The 20,670-nt window shown below is 36.9% G+C and overlaps 6 protein-coding genes across 12 annotated transcripts; 3 read left to right on the top strand and 3 right to left on the bottom strand.

Moving 5' to 3' along the window:
• The first annotated feature begins 239 nt into the window (after nt 1-239).
• On the top strand, nt 240-3,177 carry LOC112178435 (transcription factor bHLH133). 5 transcript variants are annotated; one of them, XM_024316597.2, is made up of 10 exons: nt 240-440; nt 546-662; nt 778-835; nt 1,009-1,109; nt 1,274-1,380; nt 1,982-2,185; nt 2,276-2,356; nt 2,477-2,542; nt 2,641-2,700; nt 2,780-3,177. In XM_024316597.2, the coding sequence occupies exons 2-10, from the start codon at nt 623-625 to the stop codon at nt 2,930-2,932; spliced, it is 870 nt and encodes a 289-aa protein (XP_024172365.1). In that variant the 5' UTR covers nt 240-440; nt 546-622; the 3' UTR covers nt 2,933-3,177. The 5 variants fall into 5 exon arrangements, with proteins under 5 accessions (XP_024172365.1, XP_040364680.1, XP_024172360.1 ...); XM_040508746.1 differs by having other exon boundaries at nt 254-440; nt 546-626; nt 2,273-2,356; nt 2,780-3,171; XM_024316592.2 differs by having other exon boundaries at nt 254-440; nt 1,277-1,380; nt 2,273-2,356; nt 2,780-3,171.
• A 487-nt stretch (nt 3,178-3,664) lies between these two features.
• On the top strand, nt 3,665-5,360 carry LOC112182624 (actin-depolymerizing factor 1). The gene is made up of 3 exons (XM_024321132.2): nt 3,665-3,725; nt 4,649-4,914; nt 5,020-5,360. The coding sequence occupies exons 1-3, from the start codon at nt 3,723-3,725 to the stop codon at nt 5,168-5,170; spliced, it is 420 nt and encodes a 139-aa protein (XP_024176900.1). The 5' UTR covers nt 3,665-3,722; the 3' UTR covers nt 5,171-5,360.
• Nucleotides 5,361-5,705: 345 nt separating this feature from the next.
• LOC112182623 (protein ALP1-like) lies at nt 5,706-9,045 on the bottom strand. Of its 3 annotated transcripts, none has more exons than XM_024321130.2 (3): nt 9,006-9,045; nt 8,546-8,747; nt 5,706-6,842 (listed from the first exon to the last, which is right to left on the bottom strand). In XM_024321130.2, the coding sequence occupies exons 2-3, from the start codon at nt 8,670-8,672 to the stop codon at nt 5,803-5,805; spliced, it is 1,167 nt and encodes a 388-aa protein (XP_024176898.1). In that variant the 5' UTR covers nt 8,673-8,747; nt 9,006-9,045; the 3' UTR covers nt 5,706-5,802. The 3 variants fall into 3 exon arrangements, with proteins under 3 accessions (XP_024176898.1, XP_040364668.1, XP_040364664.1); XM_040508734.1 differs by having other exon boundaries at nt 8,546-8,679; nt 9,006-9,036; XM_040508730.1 differs by lacking the exon at nt 9,006-9,045 and adding an exon at nt 8,784-8,996 and having other exon boundaries at nt 8,546-8,679.
• Nucleotides 9,046-10,653: 1,608 nt separating this feature from the next.
• LOC112182945 (protein gar2) lies at nt 10,654-14,110 on the bottom strand. Its single transcript, XM_024321513.2, has 4 exons — nt 13,298-14,110; nt 12,941-13,112; nt 12,119-12,165; nt 10,654-12,020 (listed from the first exon to the last, which is right to left on the bottom strand). Exons 1-4 carry the CDS (start codon nt 13,999-14,001, stop codon nt 10,868-10,870), a joined length of 2,076 nt encoding a protein of 691 aa, XP_024177281.1. The 5' UTR covers nt 14,002-14,110; the 3' UTR covers nt 10,654-10,867.
• Nucleotides 14,111-15,571: 1,461 nt separating this feature from the next.
• On the top strand, nt 15,572-17,336 carry LOC112182054 (F-box protein At2g39490). Its single transcript, XM_024320484.2, has 3 exons — nt 15,572-16,500; nt 16,610-16,768; nt 16,880-17,336. Exons 1-3 carry the CDS (start codon nt 15,673-15,675, stop codon nt 16,997-16,999), a joined length of 1,107 nt encoding a protein of 368 aa, XP_024176252.1. The 5' UTR covers nt 15,572-15,672; the 3' UTR covers nt 17,000-17,336.
• Nucleotides 17,337-19,022: 1,686 nt separating this feature from the next.
• LOC112167756 (aquaporin TIP1-3) lies at nt 19,023-20,436 on the bottom strand. The gene is made up of 3 exons (XM_024304852.2): nt 20,238-20,436; nt 19,701-19,951; nt 19,023-19,578 (listed from the first exon to the last, which is right to left on the bottom strand). Exons 1-3 carry the CDS (start codon nt 20,368-20,370, stop codon nt 19,204-19,206), a joined length of 759 nt encoding a protein of 252 aa, XP_024160620.1. The 5' UTR covers nt 20,371-20,436; the 3' UTR covers nt 19,023-19,203.
• Nucleotides 20,437-20,670: the final 234 nt, after the last annotated feature.

The raw sequence follows: 20,670 nt of genomic DNA, 5'->3' as shown, positions 1-20,670 counted from the left end.
TGTTTTGACTATGCATATCATCGTTTCTATAATCAAACACAACAATAATCAATCACTTTCCCACCAATTTCTTTTAATAAATCAATGCAAGTCAAATTAAGCGATAGTGAAAGCAAACAGATAACTTGCTAGAAAGAGAGAGAGAGATAGGCCGTCCCCTACCATTATAATTAGGATTCTGAGTCATCTGGACGTTTCATATTCCTTTCATGCACTGCTAATTGTGTGGAAGATACCTTGTGTGTTTATAACCTTTTTCCTTCAAAGGAAATAACCTTTCGAACACTCAAACAAGCCCTCGATTTGTCACATCCACACTACAAATATAAACCTCCATGACTCCATCAGGCTATTAAACTTCTCATCTCATCTGGGTTTTCTTTGTTTCATTGGGTCTTCATTGGCAGAGCCAGAAGTATCAACCAGTTTGGAGATTTGAGGTGAGCAATCAATAAGTTTTCATTATCTATATCCATGCATTGTGCTCCAAAAACTGAACACATTTTGACAACTTTGTTTTCGATCTCTCCGTTTTCTGGGTTCAGGAGTATTAATTCAGAGGACTTTGAAAGAGGCTTGCGATCTCTGTGTTATTCTCTGGAAATTTGATTAGTTGGATTCCATGAGTAACGCTCTTCTTAATTCCCATCTTTACAACTTTGGTAATCATCATTATATAGCTTGATTAGTAGACTATTCTTATTACTTACTGCCTAGTGATGAAAAGGGTTTCTATAAGCGATTGATGTTTGCATCAATTTCTTAATTGCTTTTCAGGAAATACTGATTTTCAGATGACAAATTGGGATACTCAAATGAACATGAATAGAAAGATGTAAGCAGTCTTCTTTCTTCATGCATGGTTGTTTCTTCTGGGAATTAAGCACTGGACTTTAGAAATGAATTCAAGAATCAATTATTTGGGGTCTCAAATAAGTTAGTCCCTCTCATTACAATAATGTTTTCAATTCAAGGAAAAATGTTAATGGGGATATGGCATTATGGCAGTGGCTTTTGCATGGGGTCCAAAGCAATAGAAAGTGACAACGAAACAGGAGACATTTCTGATGTTCCTTTTGATCAGTCATCACTCTTTACCTATCAGACAGGTTTGGTGCATTTCTCTTTCCATCTGATCTGCTTATATTTGCAGCAACGAATTTTCTAATGTTTGCCTAGTTTTTTAACAAGCGTTTCTTCTTCTTTTTTCTCCCCTACCCTTAATTTGTAATATAGTGAGCTCTTATATTGGGTTTTCTTGTTTGATATACAGCAGTAACAGCAGGTTATTCCAATGGGGAATTCAGATATGATCATGGCATTTTTCAGCACCCAATGTTGTTTGACAAGAATATTAATTCAGCTACCCAATTTCAAGAGGTATGTTGATCTAATTCCTTTAGTTGGCAGCTAGCTTAGATATTAAACAAGTAGCATTATGTTTCTCAAAATTTCACTTTAAATTGAGCGACATGCGTGAACGACTGTCAACCGTTGATGTGTGCGAATTTAACAGTCAATATCTACACACTTGTAAATGATGGAAATCATCTCTTAATTAAGATTTAACACCAATATGTGAATTACAGTTTTGAAGTCAAAATACGAAGAAATGGTCAATGTTGTTTTATCCAAAAAAAAAAAAAATTGTGAGTCTCTGTAGACTAGATAAATCTTTGTTCAATGAGATTCGATAATTGTTAGTTGTTGATGTATATAAATCTTACATTATGGTTAGTTGTATGTCCTTACACGTAAGCGCAACTTCCCAAATCAAAGCTTTCAAGCATTTATTGTAAGAACATGATAGGGCGATAGGCTAATGGGCAAATCCCTTCTTATCAACCTTGTTATTTTGTGAGATCAACAATTTTGACACAACTTATAAGATCTTTGTTCAGTTTGTGCTTTGTATTGTAACCACTCAGCCAATTATTGCTTCAGATCCTAACTTTGTTGTGCTTTCTTTCTCTGCTTGCAGGATTTGCAGGTCATACAGAATGCAAGGAAGCGCCCAATAATTGAGGTCAATGATATCTTGCCCAAAAATGACCTTGGTGGTTCAATTGGTGAGAGAACAACTTCAAATGAATGGAACCAAAACAAGAGAAACAAGGGGACAAATTCTCAACAACAATGGCATAATCAATTCCAAGAAGCATCTATGGAAAAACAAGACAATAGGGTATGTTCATAACTAATCAAATTAAAATTTAAAAAAAGAGTTTGTTATACTTATGTGCTGGTATTAAGCTTTTGGTGTTTTTGGCAGAAGTTGCAAGTTCCTGTGAGGCGAAGCCAAAAGCTTAGTGACAAAATCACTGCTCTTCAAAAATTGGTTTCCCCCTATGGCAAGGTCAGCAGTTTGCAGAGCACTAAAAAGTTCATATCTTTAATTCCCAGTAATATAGGAAATGAAATTCTGTACTTTCTGGAAAGCCTAATTCAGGTATGGTTAAATTCGAAATTGTTGCAGACTGACACTGCCTCAGTTCTTCAAGAGGCTTCGATTTACATCGTGCTTCTTCAACAACAAATTCAGGTATGGTTAGGCAGTAGTATAATATAAACTTGCAGAAATAGATCATAATTTTGTGCTAATTTGCTTCTTGGGTTTTCCTCTTCTTGATTTTTTTTTAGCAGAATCTGCATCGGATCTTTAGTAGTTCATACAAGAATGCTGCAGGACTTCACACACAAGTAAGCAAGCACTTAAGTTTGTGGATATGGAGAAAATTTTGTGTTTTCTAATTCTTACAAATTTGAGAATTGTGAACAGGAATCTGGGAGTAGTAGCCAAGTGCTTGACCTCAGAAGCAATGGCCTTTGTTTGGTTCCGATTTCCTTGACTCAGAAAGTGACTATGGAAGAGGGTTTTGATGAGGATCATCTTTCTACATCAAGAAAATTTGTCATAGCTAACCATTTCTAGTGCTAGCTATAAGCTTAGAAACTACCTGTAGGTTATTTTCAAGTGTTTTTAATCCAATCCATTGAAGGATACATTATCGATCTGATTGAAGCAGTGTAGAGAATCAAATCCCAAAACCAAAAGGTAGAGGTCCTTGTGTACTCACTTTGTTACTTCAATGTAACAAAAGACTGTTTTAGCATAGTTTTTTGGCGTGTCTAATTTGATTATTTTTAATGAATATCTACGAATGCCAAATAATTGAGAATTATTTATAAGATTTGTAGTTAATTTAGTTGTTGAGAGTTAAAGAATTTTTTTTCTTGCCATATCTTTTTTATATTTCTTAAAAAGTTAATACAGTAGATTAAAACATTAAGTAGATTTAATTCGATAAAAAGTAAAATAATTTCATAAAAAATAGAATAATATTAAAACTAATAACCCAATACATGATCTACATCTGTAATTCTAAATCGGACTATTTTAGTTAATTCATCATCAAATCACCACAACGATATGTGGCGCACAAAAATAAATGGAAGACGGCGTCGTTTGACCATGTTTGAAATACAATAATTCTGCCCCCTTTACGTAAAGCACATGCCTTCCTCACCGCCCAAGGCGTTGATTCGTGTGCCATCACAGCACACGTGTTACCCCACGGTTGGATAAGCATTGATTCTTCCCTGCCGTGACGGTGATATTAACACGAAACGCAAAAGCCCTTCCACTTTTTTTCAAGTCACATTCCCCTCTCTCTCTCTCTCTCTACACCCTAAAATTCTCTGCAACATTTTTCTCTGCAAAAATGGTGAGCGCTTCCTCCACTCTGCGCCGCTCTCCCTAGGGTTTCATGCTCTGTTATTTTCATATTTTTTTTTTCTCATGATTTTTCATGGTATGATCACTCCGATTATAGTGAAATTAGTTGAAATCTCGTTTAGATTGCGTGTTTTTGATTCAATTTGTGGTTTTTGATTATCGAATTTGATCCTGATTGATTCGCCGACGAGTGTCTGCGGTTGATGTAGAACCCTGTGCTTTTTGTGTTTTCGGATTAGTATTTGTGTTTTGATCACACATTTTATACAGTGTTGCGTGTTTAGTCTGTGATGTTTTCAGCGTCAGTTATACAGTGTTGAGATTCTGATACTGGAGGTTGTTTTTGTACCGAATTTAGTTCTTGTTATTAGTTCAAATTGGATTATTGCCCTGGCTAAAAATACTTGAGCAATCTAAATTTTTTTTTTGCCTTGTCTATTTTTGGATTTGTAGCGCTGTAGTGTGGATACATCTGTCTGTTAATTTGAGTCTGAATTTTTATTGTATTTTCCGGTTAGGACGAAGGGTGGTACTTTTTGCTAAATGTGATTGTTTCAGGCATCTAGAATCATGTATCATATGTGTCGGCGATTTAGCAACCATTTGGTTTAGGTTTGAAGAGATTTTTAACACGAACAGGCAAAGGTAGGCGAGTAATGTATTAAAGAGTGAAAGTGAGTCTCCTTATAATCGTCCAGGATATCGGCCAACGTAGGTTTCTAATAACATTTTGTTACAAAACTGAGAGTTGATCAGTGTGACAGTAACGAAAAACAGGTGCTTAATGTTGTTTAAATTTCAAATGGTTCTATGATTCAGGGAATGGATGTGGACTGTTATGCGTGTAGATATTGTTTTTAGTGATGCTTGGGAGATATTTGATGCGTTTTGATATCTATTGGTTTTCTCTAGGCAAACGCAGCATCTGGGATGGCTGTGCATGATGACTGCAAGTTGAAGTTCTTAGACTTGAAGGCAAAACGAACTTACCGCTTCATAGTTTACAAGATTGAGGAGAAGCAAAAGCAGGTTGTGGTGGAAAAGCTTGGTGAACCAAGTCAGAGCTATGAGGATTTCTCTGCCTGCCTCCCTGCTGATGAATGCCGATACGCTGTCTATGACTTTGATTATGTGACAGAAGAGAACTGCCAGAAGAGCCGCATTATTTTCATTGCTTGGTAATAATTGGTGTTTATAGTTTTCAGTCATGAACTTCTTTCAATTCTCATATTTTATCATCACGTTGTCTCAGATTGTTACTCATTTATTATTTACACATGAAGGTCCCCTGACATATCAAGGGTGAGAAGCAAGATGATTTATGCCAGTTCAAAGGACAGGTTCAAGAGAGAGTTGGATGGCATTCAGGTTGAGTTGCAAGCTACTGACCCTACTGAGATGGGGCTTGATGTGATTAGAAGCCGCGCTAATTAAATTAAAGCATTGGCAATGCAATTTGGAGGGTCCTCTACACCATCTGGTCTATTATGCGACATGTTTATAGCCTATGGACATGGATTGTCTTTACTATTGTATTCGGTTGGTGACATAATTTGTAATCTGTGGATGATTGGTACCTCATTTTGGTGTGAAATACATACTTATGGCCAATTTCCCAATTGCATTTTCATTCTTTTTAGGCCTTAGGCACGTCATCTTTCAATTTTTTTTGCCAACTTACGCTGTTTGTTATTTGTTTGTGGTGAATGTGTTCTTCTGCTACCAATGCCACAGGTAGAAATAATCTGATGTGTGACAAACAAAGCAGTGCCTCACAGTTAAGACTAAAGAGAAAACTTGAGTTGATCCTTGGTCAGTCAGTGGTGGGATTATCCTCTCTTGAATTTTGTCAAGAAGCTAGTTAATGACCTTACATGCCACCAGATTCAATTACAAAAGAGAAATAGGAATTTCTAAAATCAAATGTAAGAGAGAGAAATTTATTTAGAATCAAAATTTATGTTCAGAATTACTCTTTACCCCAAAATATTATAAATTTCTAAGCTCAACTAGCAAGGGTCAACAGTTCATCAACATATAATTCAATGATTAATCTGGAAATCTTCTCAAGGTAATTGTCCAGAGAAGTATACAGAAAGTTTCTCTCTTAGAACAGAGCCAGTCTTGTCAGCAGATTCACAACTCTGGCGGTGGTAACCCGAATCATGGTGATGGGACAAAGGCATTTCGTCCTGCACTATATCATCCATATCAATGACTATGTTATGCAGTATGCAGCAAGCGAGAATAATCCTTGGCAGCTTATTCTTATCAGGCAACCACATTGCTCCTTGAATTAATTTCCACATCTCCTTCAACCTCACAAATGCTCTCCTTGCCACCATTTGGGTTGCAGAAAGTCGCTCGTTAAACTCAGACTTATCATCTGGGAGTTTTCTTCCCTGGTAAGGAGTCATAAGCCATTCCAAAAGTGGAAAACCGGAATCTCCTACTATGTATTCTCTTACTTCTGTTCCTTCAGACAGCACCATTTTCTTACCATTTAAACAAGTTCCTTCTTCACACAGTTTGAAGAAACCTGAGCTTCGGAGGATAATGTCATCACTCAGACTTCCTGGCCATCCAGTAACTATGTTACGAAATCTCATATCAGGGTCAACAACTGCCTGCAAGGTCATGCTGCAGTTTTTCTCACCATCGAGCCAGACATCTGATGAGTCAGCTGCAGGCAGAGTCATCATGATGTGAGTGATGTCGATTGCACCACAGCAATTTGGAAGGCCACGAATTCTTTCAAACTTGGACTTTATCTCTTCCATTTCACCTTGCTCTTTAGGCCAACAAAGATGGTGGAGCCCCTTCTCTTCTATTGCTTCCGCAAACCGCCAGGTTACCTGAGCAACAGTTGTTTGGTTCATCCCAAAGGAGTCACCAATGTTCATTAATGATTCACCAGAGCTAAGCCTCCTAAGAGCAACAGCAACTTGGTCTTGCAGACACAAACGCTTGCCATTTTTGGTACTGAAGTTCCTAGTCTCCATATGTTCCTTTACAAGTGAACAAATGTAATTGAATGTCCTTCTTGATATTTTAAAGACAGATTCAAATTTCACTGCATTTCTGGATTCTGATCCAGATAAAGGCCCTGGAAAGCAGAAAATGAAAACATTTGTCAAGTTCTGTTTCAGGAACCTTTATATCAAGTTATCAACAGCATAGTAGAACCAACAAACTAGCTTTGCAAATTGGAATAGAAATTCATTTGATCGCAAGACTTGAGTCTTTTACTCAAAAGACAACTTTCTAGTCATAAAGAGTATATTGTAGTACAACATAAGCAAAAACCAAAATAAATTAGTTCAACTACTTGCCATAGAAGATAAAAAATATCTATATTTCATTAAAACCAAGAACATGGATAACAAGAACTGTTTCTGAATACCTAGAAAAACAGTTACTAAGGGCATAGTCTACTCATTTTGGGACTTGAAACTATCTGAATAACTGTTTGGTTGAGTCTATGTCTTAAACCTAACAACTGGAAGAAAGCAAACCAAGACACAGGCCAGAAGTGCTAGATATCACTCAGATGAAACAGAAGATGCTAAGTTGCAGGGCTCTTGCAGCCCTTAGTTCAACAGCAGGCATGCGATGGCAGAAAGAATCATTTCAAGGCTAGGAGATTGTAAAAAGAATACACCAGGCATGATTTCAATCAATATCATCTGAGTCGATACTCTTCAACTAAAAAATGAAGTTTCTAAACTTTAAATCTGACACAACCAAAAACAAAACAATTGGTGTCTGATTGTTCATTGTCTGTAATTGTTCCCTGCTATGTCATTATGCTACAAGTGTCTTTCAAATCAGTCTATTCACTTGGCTTCAAAGTGCTGCAGTAATGATGGCCAATTTTAAATGATAAATATATACTAGTTATATGTTAACGAAATATTCTATCAAAACTTGGAATGAAGATACCTGTAGACCAACTCTTTCAATTATTAGTCCCTGATTCGAACATCAATCTAGTCATTATTGTACTTAAAGAATCTCATTGTATAAAACTACAAACTACAAAAAGCACCCAGAGACCAGGTATGATCAAGCAATTTAGATATCGAGACAATATGCAGGAAAGAAGTGAAGAAGAATGCATAAACTATGAAGTAAATGTTTACCACAATCTTATATCAAGAAGAGCATTCATCATTTAAGTTAGGAACCTATTAGTTAACTGAAACTGGAAGCAGCCTATTTGTTCTTTCATGAACACTGTAACAAGAAAGATCTATATTATAAATCATCCAGTCTAGAAAAGAGATTCAGTTTTCATAATTATAAATCAGTAGCCCGTTAACAAAGCTTAGTTGTACGTATACATTATCAATTTATAAATTATACATATGAAAACCAATCTGATACTTAAAAACAGAATTTTCCCATGTCATTACAGAAAATGAAAACCTAAAACAGTGCCTCATATAATCTACATTAGGCAATCTCTGAGCAATATCAAAGGGTCCCGGAAACTAAAGCTCGATAACACTAATCAACATGAAGCTAAGAACTTCAAGATCGCTCAAAACATATTCCAGAAATCCATTTTCGCGAGTAGTTCTTGAAAACAAACATCAGCAATCATATTCAATTCATGAAAACTGCAGTGGACCCATGTCTTAACATTTCATCAAACACAAAACAATCCCAACTAAATACATATCTCATCTCAGAGCCACAACCAATGCTTATAGCAAAGTTACACAACCCAAAAACACAAAATTAAACCATAACAGGGAAGTAAAACACAAACAATAAACACAAAGCATTAGTGAAATCTTTTTTTACCAGTAATCCTCTGCTGGAACTCGTACCACCAATCCAGTGGCTCGGGCTGAGGACTCTGTGGAGCAGCAGGAAGCACATTCTTCTGTTCAGTCTTCTTCCTCCTCTTCATTCCTCTGATGGGGCCCATTTGAAACCTCAAAAGAAAGCAAACAGCGCCAAGTCAAGCCTCAGCTACAAAGACCCACCAAGAAAACAAAGATTCCTATCACAATTCACAGAGAACCCATCAATCACAAACCCCAAATCTGCAGAAAGGAAAAGAGAGATGAAGATGAACATGCAAACAGTGTGTATGTGGAAGAAGATGGTTTGGCTTAAAAGGGATTGGAGGATGGAAGTTTGTAACTTTGTTGTAAACATTTTTCATATATGTACAACAATATATGTGTATATATGCGATAGGTGGTGATTTGGGTAGGATTTCAAAGCATGCAGTGAGAACCAAGTTGAAGAAAAATACGTGAAGACTGAAGAGGTCTTAGAGAAAGAAACCAGAGGAGTTGCAATGTAGCAAAGCCCGATGCATATGATGAATATATATATAATAGTTTCTGGACATGGGGAACTTGTTACTGCCTCTACCCCTTTCTTCTATTTACTGTCCTTTTCTTTTGACCAACCCCAAAAAAGGGTTAAAATGAGACTCGTCAGTTTGGATAACATTTGGTGTATTTGGAATATTATTGGATTTTCTAATGTCCAGAAATGTCAGATTCGTATTGACCTATTTTCTCTGACTACAGATTCGTTATTAGTAATAACTTGAATTTTTTGATATAGAAATCGTTGAATATGATATTGTCTATTTAATCACATATTAATTTTTTTCTTAACGTGTCTGGTCGCGGGATGAATCACATGATGAGAGATGATGGATAGACTTGATAAATCATGTTAATGTAAAATATATTGAGTATTGGGAAGTATTTACTATTGGAATTTATTTATGAATGTTGCCATTTCATCAAAAGCTTTATTGAGAACTTGATTTTGGAACAATTTAGAGTAGCATGATACTCATATACACTCTAATAATACTACGTTTGATCTCTTTTTAACTAGTTTGATTTAGGAAATTTGGAAATTAAGATGGAAAAAATTGATCATTCTTCTACTGTGCATTTATGGAAGCAAATGAGAGCCTTGAACGTCCTTGTGTTATAGACAGTTAGATACTCATACTCCTATGTTTCTCCAGGAATCCCATTGAAGTTTGTTGTTTCATTTTTCAACTAAAAAAAAAACTCGAAAGAACTCTAAATAGTCCTTCTTTTTAATTTGTTTAGTCCCTCCTGTATTTATGAGTCAAAAATATCTTGTAATTTTGTATTTGCGTCGTAGAAGCAAACTTAATTTTAGTACATAACTTTTCATTCAAGGCTGTACGAGACGACAGTCGAGAGAGCTACGTAAAGTTTTGTATTTATGGCCCCCACCAGGCTTCTATCAATAATAGCCACTTAATTAAGCCGTAATTATTAGGTGGGCTGAAATTCACCTAGGCCCACTTCAAATGGAACTAAATCCTTGATTTGCTATTCTTTATATTAGCCACGCCCGGTAAATTTATTTTCACTTTGTGATGGAGCTCTAGCACAACAAAAAAATGTCCCTAAGCTCTATAACCAAAAAAATTAATTTGTTACATCAGTTATTATGATCATTCGTCGAATAATGTAATTAGCTCATATGGTTCAATAAGATTATTTGCTAAATAAAGTCCTTCCGGAGAAGAGGCAAATCTCGAGAAAATGTGTTCAAGCTGACCATTCTGAGAAATTGTGGTAGATGATGGGGACTCTAGGCTTATTTGGATTTGGTTCTATCCGGAGTTGGACCTTCTCTGCTGCTTGTAATATGAGAAGTCCTTTTCTTTCTCCTAATCAGGTTGCCATCATCCAATTAGTGATGGAAGCAGCAGACCCAGGTCACTTCATATACACATGAAAATGAAAGCTTTGCAATGTGATTTAAGAAATCTTCAAATAGTGTAGCAATATTAAGAAATCTTCATATACACATGTGCGAATCACTTCAACATTTCTTTGTCAGTAAGAAAACTGCTTTATCAAGCAAGGAACGAACTTTGCTATACCAATAAGAAAGAATGATCTCACTTATACAAATGTTTGCCTCAAAGTAAGCTGATTGAACAAAACAAAATTTCACAGTATTGGTCTCACTAGCAACAACAACCTGTGGCTTTTCCAGCCGATTCAAACAATACTTGTTTGTGAGAGGGTCAATCTGTTTTACCTAAATATAATGAATAGGAAAACAAATGAATGACAACCATAGGACCCTGCCTACATGCCTAAGTTATCAGCTTGCATTGTTATCGACAGATTGTTTCTTTGGACAAGCTGAAGATATATGGCCCTTTTCACCACACTCATAGCACGTCCTTCTCTTAATCTTACCGCTAATGGAGCTCAACCCAGCATTATCGGGTTCTGTACTTGTAGTTGTAGCTGCAGACTCCAGAAGGGGTGTTGGCGTTGTAGGTACAGGCTTCATATGACTTGCAGTGGTTTCTATTGGCAGAGCATATTGTTTGTTTGGACAAGCTGTAGAAACATGACCTTTTTCCCCACATTCGTAACATGTTCTTCTCTTAATCTTACCGCTGATGGAACTCAACCCAGTATTATCAACTCCTGTACTTGGAGTTATAGCTACGGACTCCCATACAGGACTTGTAATTGTATGTACAGGCGTCGTAGGGGTGGCATTGGTATCTATTATTGCACCAGCAGATTGCTTCTTTGGACAAGCTGTAGAAACATGGCCCTTTTCACCACACTCATAGCATGTCCTTCTCTTAATCTTACCACTGACAGAGCTCAAATCAGTATTAGCAGCTTCTGTACTTGTTGTTACAGACTCCAAAATCATACTTGTACTCATTACAGGCTCTGTATAGGATGCATTAGTATCTACTACATTCACAGGTTGCTTCATTGGACAAAGTGAAGAAACATGGCCCTTTTCACCACACTCATAGCAGGTCCTTCTCTTAAGCTTACCACTGATGGCACTCAACCCGGTATTATCAGCTCCTGCACTTGCAGTAGTAGCTACAGCCTCCGAAGGGGTACCTGTAGTTGTGGATACAGACTTGGGATGGATCCCTGGTTTTCTTAGAGGAACTGCACAGCTTATCTTGACAGGTCTCCCTAGAACAATCTTCTGATCCAACTTCAATGCCATTGTCAGTGAGAGACTGTCGGAAAATTCCACATGGGCATAGCCTCGGAATTCTCCTGTTTCCTTATCCATGCCAAAATTGATAGACGATATCTTGCAATCTGAGAAAAGTTTCCTCAGTTCGTCCTCAGTGATATCCCAAGACAAATTTCCAACGTAGATTCTATTGTAGCCCTCCACAATTTTTGGGGCAAAATCAGATACTTTATTGACTACTTTATTGACCCGAGTTGTTTTGTAAGGCTGGATTTTCAGAAACAGTCCACCCCTGAAACATTAAAAAGTTCCATCGAATCATGTAAGAATTAGAAAAGAAGCCAATAACAACAAATTCATTTAACTAAATACGATAACTCCCAAACTTACATGTCAGCTCCATCAAGAGCCAATGCTCGTTTAGCAGCAGCTTCCGTCTGTAGAAATGTCGAAATGGAAAGATGAGTCAAATGGTACTCGTCTCTGTTGAGAGAGAAATTATATCCAAAGAATAACTCAGGCTTTCAAAATCCTCATTCTTATTTCTATCCAATTTTCAAAGTTGTATTTCTCTTTCAAAAAGGATTCAGTCATATATAATGAAAAATATCAACATTGTAAAGCCATTCTCATAAAGCTATCTAAATTATTCTGGAGGTTGTGTAGTTCTACTCTTTCTATCAACAGATTAATTCCTTAAAAGTTAAAACTAATTCTACCGTTGGGAAACTTATCATTTTATCACAGAACTGAAGTTCAGCAGAAGTAAGTGGAATCACTTGGAAACCATCTCAAATCTGTTTTACCTGTTACTTTTCCTGAAAACTTACGGTTTTGGGTTATGTTTATTCCTCTGTGTCTTATGACTCCTAAGCCCAATTTCTATAGACTCCTCAAGCATTTGAAAACCGCTACTCTAAAGCCTATCTGTCACTGGGTGTGGGGATGTTGCCCTCAACCTTTATGCTAATTATGGATTGAGCAGTACATCTCTAACCTATGTATCCACACAAGGCCTTACAGATTCAGGTTTTGAACAGAACATGTTACCTAAACTAACAATAGCTTGAGGTGTTTAAAAAAAAAAAATCCAAATACTAGTCCATCCTACCAAGTGGACTAGTACTAAGCTACATGAGCAAGAACAGAAACACACAAATTTCTGATTTACTAGATTTAAAATGCAGACAAGAAATAACAAAATTTACTTACCCTAAAGCTAATAATGGCAATTCCTTTGAACTTCCCACTGTCAGGAAACTTCATACAATCAATCTCAGTAATGGAGCCACAGCTTTCAAAGTAACTTCGAATATCATCCTCCGTCGAGTAATAAGGAATCCCTCCAACGTAAACTTTTGTTGTAACTTCCCCATTTGCTTGCCTAAAAGAAATAAGTCAAATAACACACAACACAACCACCCATTATCAAATCGAAAACAGAACCCTTTCGTTCAATTCAAACTGCCTATCAATCAACCTTTTACTCAATCTAACTACACAACACCATGATCAAAATCAAACTTCAAAACAGAAAAAGAGAGAAAACTCAATGCGTGCAGAAATTACCTTTCAGTTTCCATAGTAGTCTCATTGACACTTTGCTCTTCCCTCACAACCTCAAAACCCTTCTTGTCTTCCCTCACAACCTCAAAACCCTTCTCTTCCTCACTCTTTGCCTCCTTCTTCTTCTTCCACTTAGGCTTCTTCTTCTTTGGTTTCTTAGCCTCCTTCACACCCCCATTTTCCTCTGAACTCAAATCTCCACTCTTTTCTTCCTCATCTCTCTTCCTCTTCTTCTTCCTCGAACTCTCTGACCCAATCTCACTTTTCTCTTCCTCCAAATCCCCGTTTCCCTCTGCACCCAAATCTCCACTCTTTTCCTTCTTCTTCTTCCCCAAACTCTCCGACCCAATTTCCTTCTTCAAATCCCCATTTCCCTCCGAACCCAAAGCTCCACTCTTTTCCTTCTCAACCCCCAATTCCTCTGACCTAATTTCATCCCCCTCATTTTCCTCAAAATTACCGCCGCTGCCACTCGCCGCCGGACCTCTCAAAGCGGCGATCTTTCTCCTTTTCGCTCGCTTCGACAAGCTGGGCTTCGGGTTCGCCGAACCCAGAAGCGCTCTCAGCGATTGGGGCTGCTGCGGATTCGGGTCAGGGTTTGCAGACCCGTCATTGCTCGGGTCGGACTTAACGATTTCGAATGTCAATAAAGAATCGGCTATCTTCTCCCTGAGCTGTTGCTTCAGCTTTCGGTTTGATAAAACCATCTTGGTGCTATTTCGGAGTTGATGGGTTTCACTGAAACTTGTGAAGGAAAGAGAAGGAAGGGACGAGCCGCCAATGGCTTAAAGTTCTTAAACCCTGGCCAAGGTTTAGAGGTAGTAGACGAGGGCGACGACGTCGTATTGTGGTTACTGTTATATTGAAAATGGATAATGGATTGAGCTGTGGGCTTGGGCCGAGGCCTGAAAAGAGTTTGGCCCGGTAATTATACTTGAATAACTATCAGATTTGGAAATAAAGACGATAAATTTGTACTTGGAACATCTTTGAATAACAAAAGAATCTAGTTTTAATGATGTCGATTTGATGTCGTAGTTTTAATTTTTCTGATGTAGGTTGTCTAAATAATGTTGTTAACTTGTTATCACGTGACTTATTCTTTGCAACTTAATTTTGAGAAATTGTTTTTCAACGACTTTAGTATCGTCTTTATGAGTAGCTCGATAGTCGGTAGAAGTTTCCACTTGTAGTCACGTAAATGATGTGAAAATATCGCCTAAATGACATAACATTTTCAATTGAAAGAAATGAAGGCATGTACTAAGATACACAACACTTTTACATGATCCAACATGTTTTTTAGTAGAGCGTTTGTTAGAAATACTTACATATGTACTGTAGGTGATAGAAGCACTTACCGTTGTTGAAGCATTTTTCTATGTTTTTTGTGAAAATAATTGGATTGACAAAAAAAAATACGGGATTTTGATAAAAATAAAAATTTATGTGCTTCGAACAACATCATTTCTTGCACGCATTGTCAAATGAGCCATAAATAATGGATAAAGTAGGTCCAAGATATCAAAAAGTAGACTCTAGGTATCATATAATTTATTATACCTCAATTTATGAACTTATGATGACTATAACATTATTCTACTCTTCTTGCATTGCTTTTATTATTAATAATAATATATTATTATTATTATTACTTTTTTATTTATTTTTATCGAGGCTGCAAGCTTCTTGCATTGTTCTCTGGAGAAGTGTTCTTGTGTTTTTGAGTTTTTCTATACTTTTAGCAAATGCATTATGCATGCTTAACCAATGACTGGTGTTTCTTCACACAATTTCATGCCTTTTTTATGTAAAAGGTTTGGTGGGGTTTGTTTACGTCGAAAAAGTTGTTGGTTTCTGAAAGATCTTGACACAATCTTAAATCCTCTCCCTTATCTTTGATTTTCTGGGCAACATATATTATCAAACTGGATTCAAACAAAAGAAACTTGCAAGTTTGTGCAAGTCAATTGCTGAATTACATCAGAACCGTAGCTTTTCAACTTCATGACCTCATTTTTTAGTATCAATAGTCAATCTCTCACTCTCAATTAATCTTTAAATTTCTAATATTTCTAAGCTTCATCCACAATTCTCGTTATGAGTCTACATTACTGTGCAGATCAGTAGTGTCTTCTTCATTATAAAAGTCAGAATCTGATTGATTATGCTAGTTAATTAAGACCATAGAACAAGTCATACTTTGAATTTGTAAGGTAGTTGGGAGTTATTCCGACGCTCACTATAAATCCAAAGTGAAGAATAATTAGCCAAATGTCACAAGCTACATACTTCTGTCATTTTATTGTTTCAACTTTCTAGTACATTTATAGTCATTCTAGGCTAGCTTCTAGCCTTTTTAAGTTATTAGGATTGTGATGGAGGAAAAGAGAGATTTGTTTGGCAGATTACCAAACGATATCATTTGCCATATCATTTCTTTTCTTCCTTCAGAATCTGCATTAGAAACCAGTTTGATTTCAAGTAGATGGAGAGGTCTATGGAACACAGCTTTGGTTCAACATGTAGCTATAGATGAAGTTCCTGATGCAGTTGCTGAGTTTCTATCTCATTTTGACAAACTTGATCCCTTGAGGCACCCCAGAAGGCTAAAGTTGTACTTCGGCGAAGGTAGTGATGTGCTTCTAGCTACCATTGCAGCCAATGATAAACTTCACTTGGATTTTTCTATAGGGAAAAAGGAGGAGGAGTACCCTCCAAGGCATTTTGATTTGCAGTTGCAGCTTAAATGTGACCAGAATGTCCAAAACCTTATAGCTCACCCCCAACCTTGTGCCTCTACTTTCTCTGTCAAAACCCTTTATTTGAAATCAGTAACCAATGTTGTCAATGAGGCAATTTCTTCTATGTTTTCGAGTTTAGAGTTTCTTGAACACTTGAAGATCATTGAATGTGATGGGTTACAAAGTTTGCATATCGAGTCCAGTCCAAAGCTACTCAGCTTAAGCATCTTTGACTGTCATCACCTCAAATCTCTCCACCTCAGAACCTCTAAACTTCGATCCTTTCATTATCGAGGTTTTCTCCCTAGGATTTGGCCAGAACATCATTTCAACCTTGCAGATGCCATGCTTGATTTCAGACTAGGCCCCGGCTACACAAGTTTCAGCAGTAGCGACTTTGATCCAATGTTGTTAACCCTAAAGAATGCTCAGGTTCTTAAATTATGCAGATGGAGTTTTCAGGTTTGTTTAGTAGCTTTTGCACTTTCTAGCTCTGGCTTCGAAATTTCTGAGTTAAGAAACTTAAGTTTATATTAGATCAGTACAATGTTGAGTTCTAATCCTTTTGCAGGCACTGATCTGGCCATTGATATCGCCTCTACAAGCAAATTTCATGTTTTATAAAGTGAAAGAGTTATGGTGGATTGATAAGGAGGAAGAAAGTTACGACAGTGATGCCTTAATCTCCTTTCTGAAATTGTGTCCTGTCTTGGAAAGACTCTTTGTAACCGTATGTTCCTCATTTGAACTGTTTTCATTTCTTCAACACTGCTGTCAAATTAACTTTATAAGTTCCTCATTACGTAGTTTTTTTTTTTTAAACCTTTTCAACGATGTGCAGAATGATCCTGAAAGCTACTGCATAACAAGCACAGCTCCAACCTCAAAGATAGTCAAAAGCCATACAAAATTGGGTGATCTGAAAGTGATTAAGGCCCAGTTGGTAGAGCTGGGAATCTAGGATTAGTTTAAAGCAGCTGGAGTTTTTAGCTTATGAGAGCTGATCGATGTTTATTAACTTCTATAAGCAGCGACTTCATAGTGCAACTTTTGAAATAAACTGTTTTTTGTTTTTCCCTTAATTTCACTAAACACTTTTTGCTATTTAACTTATAAGTTAAACAGTTTTTTTTCACAATATAAACTTTGCCAAACTAGGCCCAAGTTGGCAGAGCATGTCAATGACTTGGGTACGCCATATGCTCACATGAGCCTATAGATGGCATTGTATTTGTCTTCCTCGTATGGTTTTGATGGGTTTGTAAATATGAATTCTTGTCAAGGAATGCTTACCCGAATTGCTCGGTGTTGGATTTAACTTTTCACAAGTTAATAAGGAATCGGCTAATTTTTCTTTGATTGAGTTGTTGTTATTATCTATGAAATGTAGCCTGTTTAGTATTTGTAAATCAATACTGTGGAAGTCATGACTTCGATTCATTGACTTTGTTGGATTGGGATAAAAATATAAAAATATAAAAAAACAAAATAAAAGAGGTTGTTGCTTCCACTCAATTCAGCTGAGTAGGTGAATATAGTAGCTGACCAGCTAACTTGGTCCATCAGCTTTTAGTAATTAGCTTCAGTAATTTATAGGTTCAATCAAAATTGTATATTCTTCTCAAAAAAAAAAAAGTAATTGTTTGATAATTTATACTCATGTATCACTTAAATTTCTCTGTCTAATTTAATGTCTTTTTAGTTGACTTGGTTTACTTATAAACCCAAACGATATGGAAACAGGAAACCCACATAATAAATAGGCAAAATAGCCAAATTACCCCTTGAATTTTTTCAATATATGTTAAATTACCACCTGACTTTTTTATTTCAATAAATTGCACAATAACATTTTCAATTCTTGTTGATTTACCCTACCGTCAATTTGTCATTAATTTTCTGTAATTTCGTCCAAATTTATAATAAAACTCAACTCACATACTTATGACGTCAATATAATTTCATAATTTACAACACAACGCTCACAACATATTAATTTTTGTGGTTTTACATTATCGATAAAATATTTAAAAACGAATAATTTATTAGGAGTATGTAGCATGTGAGTTGAGCTTGATGGCAAATTTGGACGAAATTATGGAAAACTCGACCTCAAATTGTTCAAAACCTTAGAGCTCATCACCAACCTAGTGCCTCTACTTTCTTTGTTAAAACCCTTTATCTGAAATCAGTAACCAATCTTGACAGTTTGTTCTATGTTTTCGAGGTTTCAGTTACTTGAAAATTGGAAGATCACCCAATCGATTCTTAGAAAATATAGTCCAGTCCAAAGCTACTCATTGAGATTATTCATAGGTTCGGCAATATCAGCCAAAGAATTGGAGCAACGTACATACTCACAGGCCCTATAGATGCTATTGAATTTGTCTTGCTCATATGGACTAGTACAAGCTTTCAGGACAAAGTTGAAGGTATCCTAGTCTGGCTCTAGAGTCCAGACCTTGGTCTAACATAAAAATGGTCTCTCTCTCGAACTTCTTTGAATTATTTGCTCTTGTGTATGTAAAATCTATTCATCTATTTTGCTCGCCAAACCACATTTGCAAAACCAAGAGTAATAAGAATGTTTTGAGTTTTTTTGTTTTTGGTTAAGAGATGGCCGGTGAGTGTGGAATTGTCTTGTTGGAGACCTGAGAGGCTAAAAGTATAATCTGAGAATGAATTTGAAGCAAGGATTTCAAATCTAATGTGTAGGTTGATCTTGCACATTAAGTAGCATCAAGCCATCATACTAGGAATTGCTTTATATGGTCAAAGCCATCTCCACATTGGCCTATAGATGTTACTGTCTTACTGATGAATTTGTCTTGCTTATATAATATTGATGGGTTTGTCAATATATATATATATATATATATATATATATATATGTATATATATATATATATATATTCTGGCCCTATATGTGTAATTAATTATCACATTTTGCTCATACTTCTCTTCAATGAAGTAATCAACCGCACTAAAATGATAGCAGTTCAACCGCCAGAACTGAAAGATTACAGAACAAACTAGGCAAATTCCACTGATTTAAAAGGAAAACCAACTACCTCTGTTCCCTTCTTAAAAACCGAATTGAAAGTAAACTGAGAAACACAAACACCTACAACAAAAGTTTCTAACATCAACTCAACTACTGCTTTCCTAAAAGTCATTGTGGGGAAGCGGTTCATGAGCTCCATCACCGATGAACATGTTGTCATAGACAAGAGCAGCAATTGCGGCACCAATAAACGGGCCGGCCCAGTAGACCCAGTGGTGATTCCATGACCAACTGACCACAGCAGGCCCGAATGACACGGCTGGGTTCATAGATGCACCATCAAAAGCACCACCAGCCAAGATGTTGGCTCCCACTATCAAACCAATTGCGATAGGTGCTACAATGCCTACATTCCCTTTCTTCGGATCCACTGCTGTGGCATAAACTGTGTAGACCAAGCCGAAGGTCATCACGATCTCAAACACCAAAGCATTCCATATAGAAACACCAGAGGACAGAGAAAATGCTGCTGTTTCCTGTAAAAAGTCAAATATTGGCATGCATATCTAACAATCAAGATAAGTTTGTCTAGCCGGATAGTCTCGTAACATAACATGCCAATAAATTACGTATTAGTGATCAGTTACATGTTCCTTACCAATCCGCCAGTGGCAAACTTGAGCAACAAGCAAGCAACAACCGATCCCAGAAGCTGCGCAATCCAATACAGAATGGCCCTCAAAAGTGTTATGTTCCCACCAAGGAATGCACCAAATGTCACAGCAGGGTTTACATGGCCTCCAGAAATGTTTGCACCAACTGAGACCGCCACGAATAGCGCAAACGCATGTGACAATGATGCAGCTACCAGACCAGACGGTGTGGCTGATCCATTGTTAGTAAGCTTACCTGCCAAATATTATCCTCCATTAGATCAGAAGAAAACACTTACCCCATCATTTCAGAAAACCAAGCACGTACGTACTGAAAAATAATTATTCACAAGAAAATTAGGCATTTACATTCTCTCACCTAAGAAACAAAATGGTGAAATCTATGACACAGTCTTACCATAGCACAAAAGAGATTAGTTTTCTAAAATCTGTAAACCTAACATTTTGGGTTAACTTTTCTTAGAAAAACAAGTTACTGAAGGCAGTAAAAAATGGATAAGGAACTGTAATTGGGTTCTTACTGAAAGCCATGCCAGAACCTTCCCCGGCAAAAACAAAAATAAGCATAGAGAAAAACTCAGCAAAGGCAGCCCTTATTGCATCAGGGTGGCTTGCCTCTCCTGGTGTCCCAACTGCAATTCTAGAGATCGCCATTTTCTCTTTTCTTCAAGCTCAACACCTTCAAAACTCAAAGACTCTCTATATTAATCTGAAAGTACTGTTGTGCTCACTCACTAGCCTTTGCTTAATTCCTCTATATATATATAACTGAAATAACGGCTGTGGAACCGGTATAGCCCGTTTTACAGTTAAGCACTGTATAATTCTGTGGGACCCGTTTGCCACATGTCTGTCAATTGTGGGCCTATAGGTTGTCCTGGTACGATGGCGTGTGTGGTTACGATTCGATTAAGTAGCGGCTGAATCTCGGAAAAGAAAGACGACATTGTTTGT

This window comes from Rosa chinensis, chromosome 1 (genome assembly GCF_002994745.2).
Source record: "Rosa chinensis cultivar Old Blush chromosome 1, RchiOBHm-V2, whole genome shotgun sequence".
Taxonomy (NCBI): Eukaryota; Viridiplantae; Streptophyta; class Magnoliopsida; order Rosales; family Rosaceae; genus Rosa; species Rosa chinensis.
The sequence above is the reverse complement of the archived record's forward strand: the minus strand, read 5'-3'. Positions and strand labels throughout refer to the sequence as shown.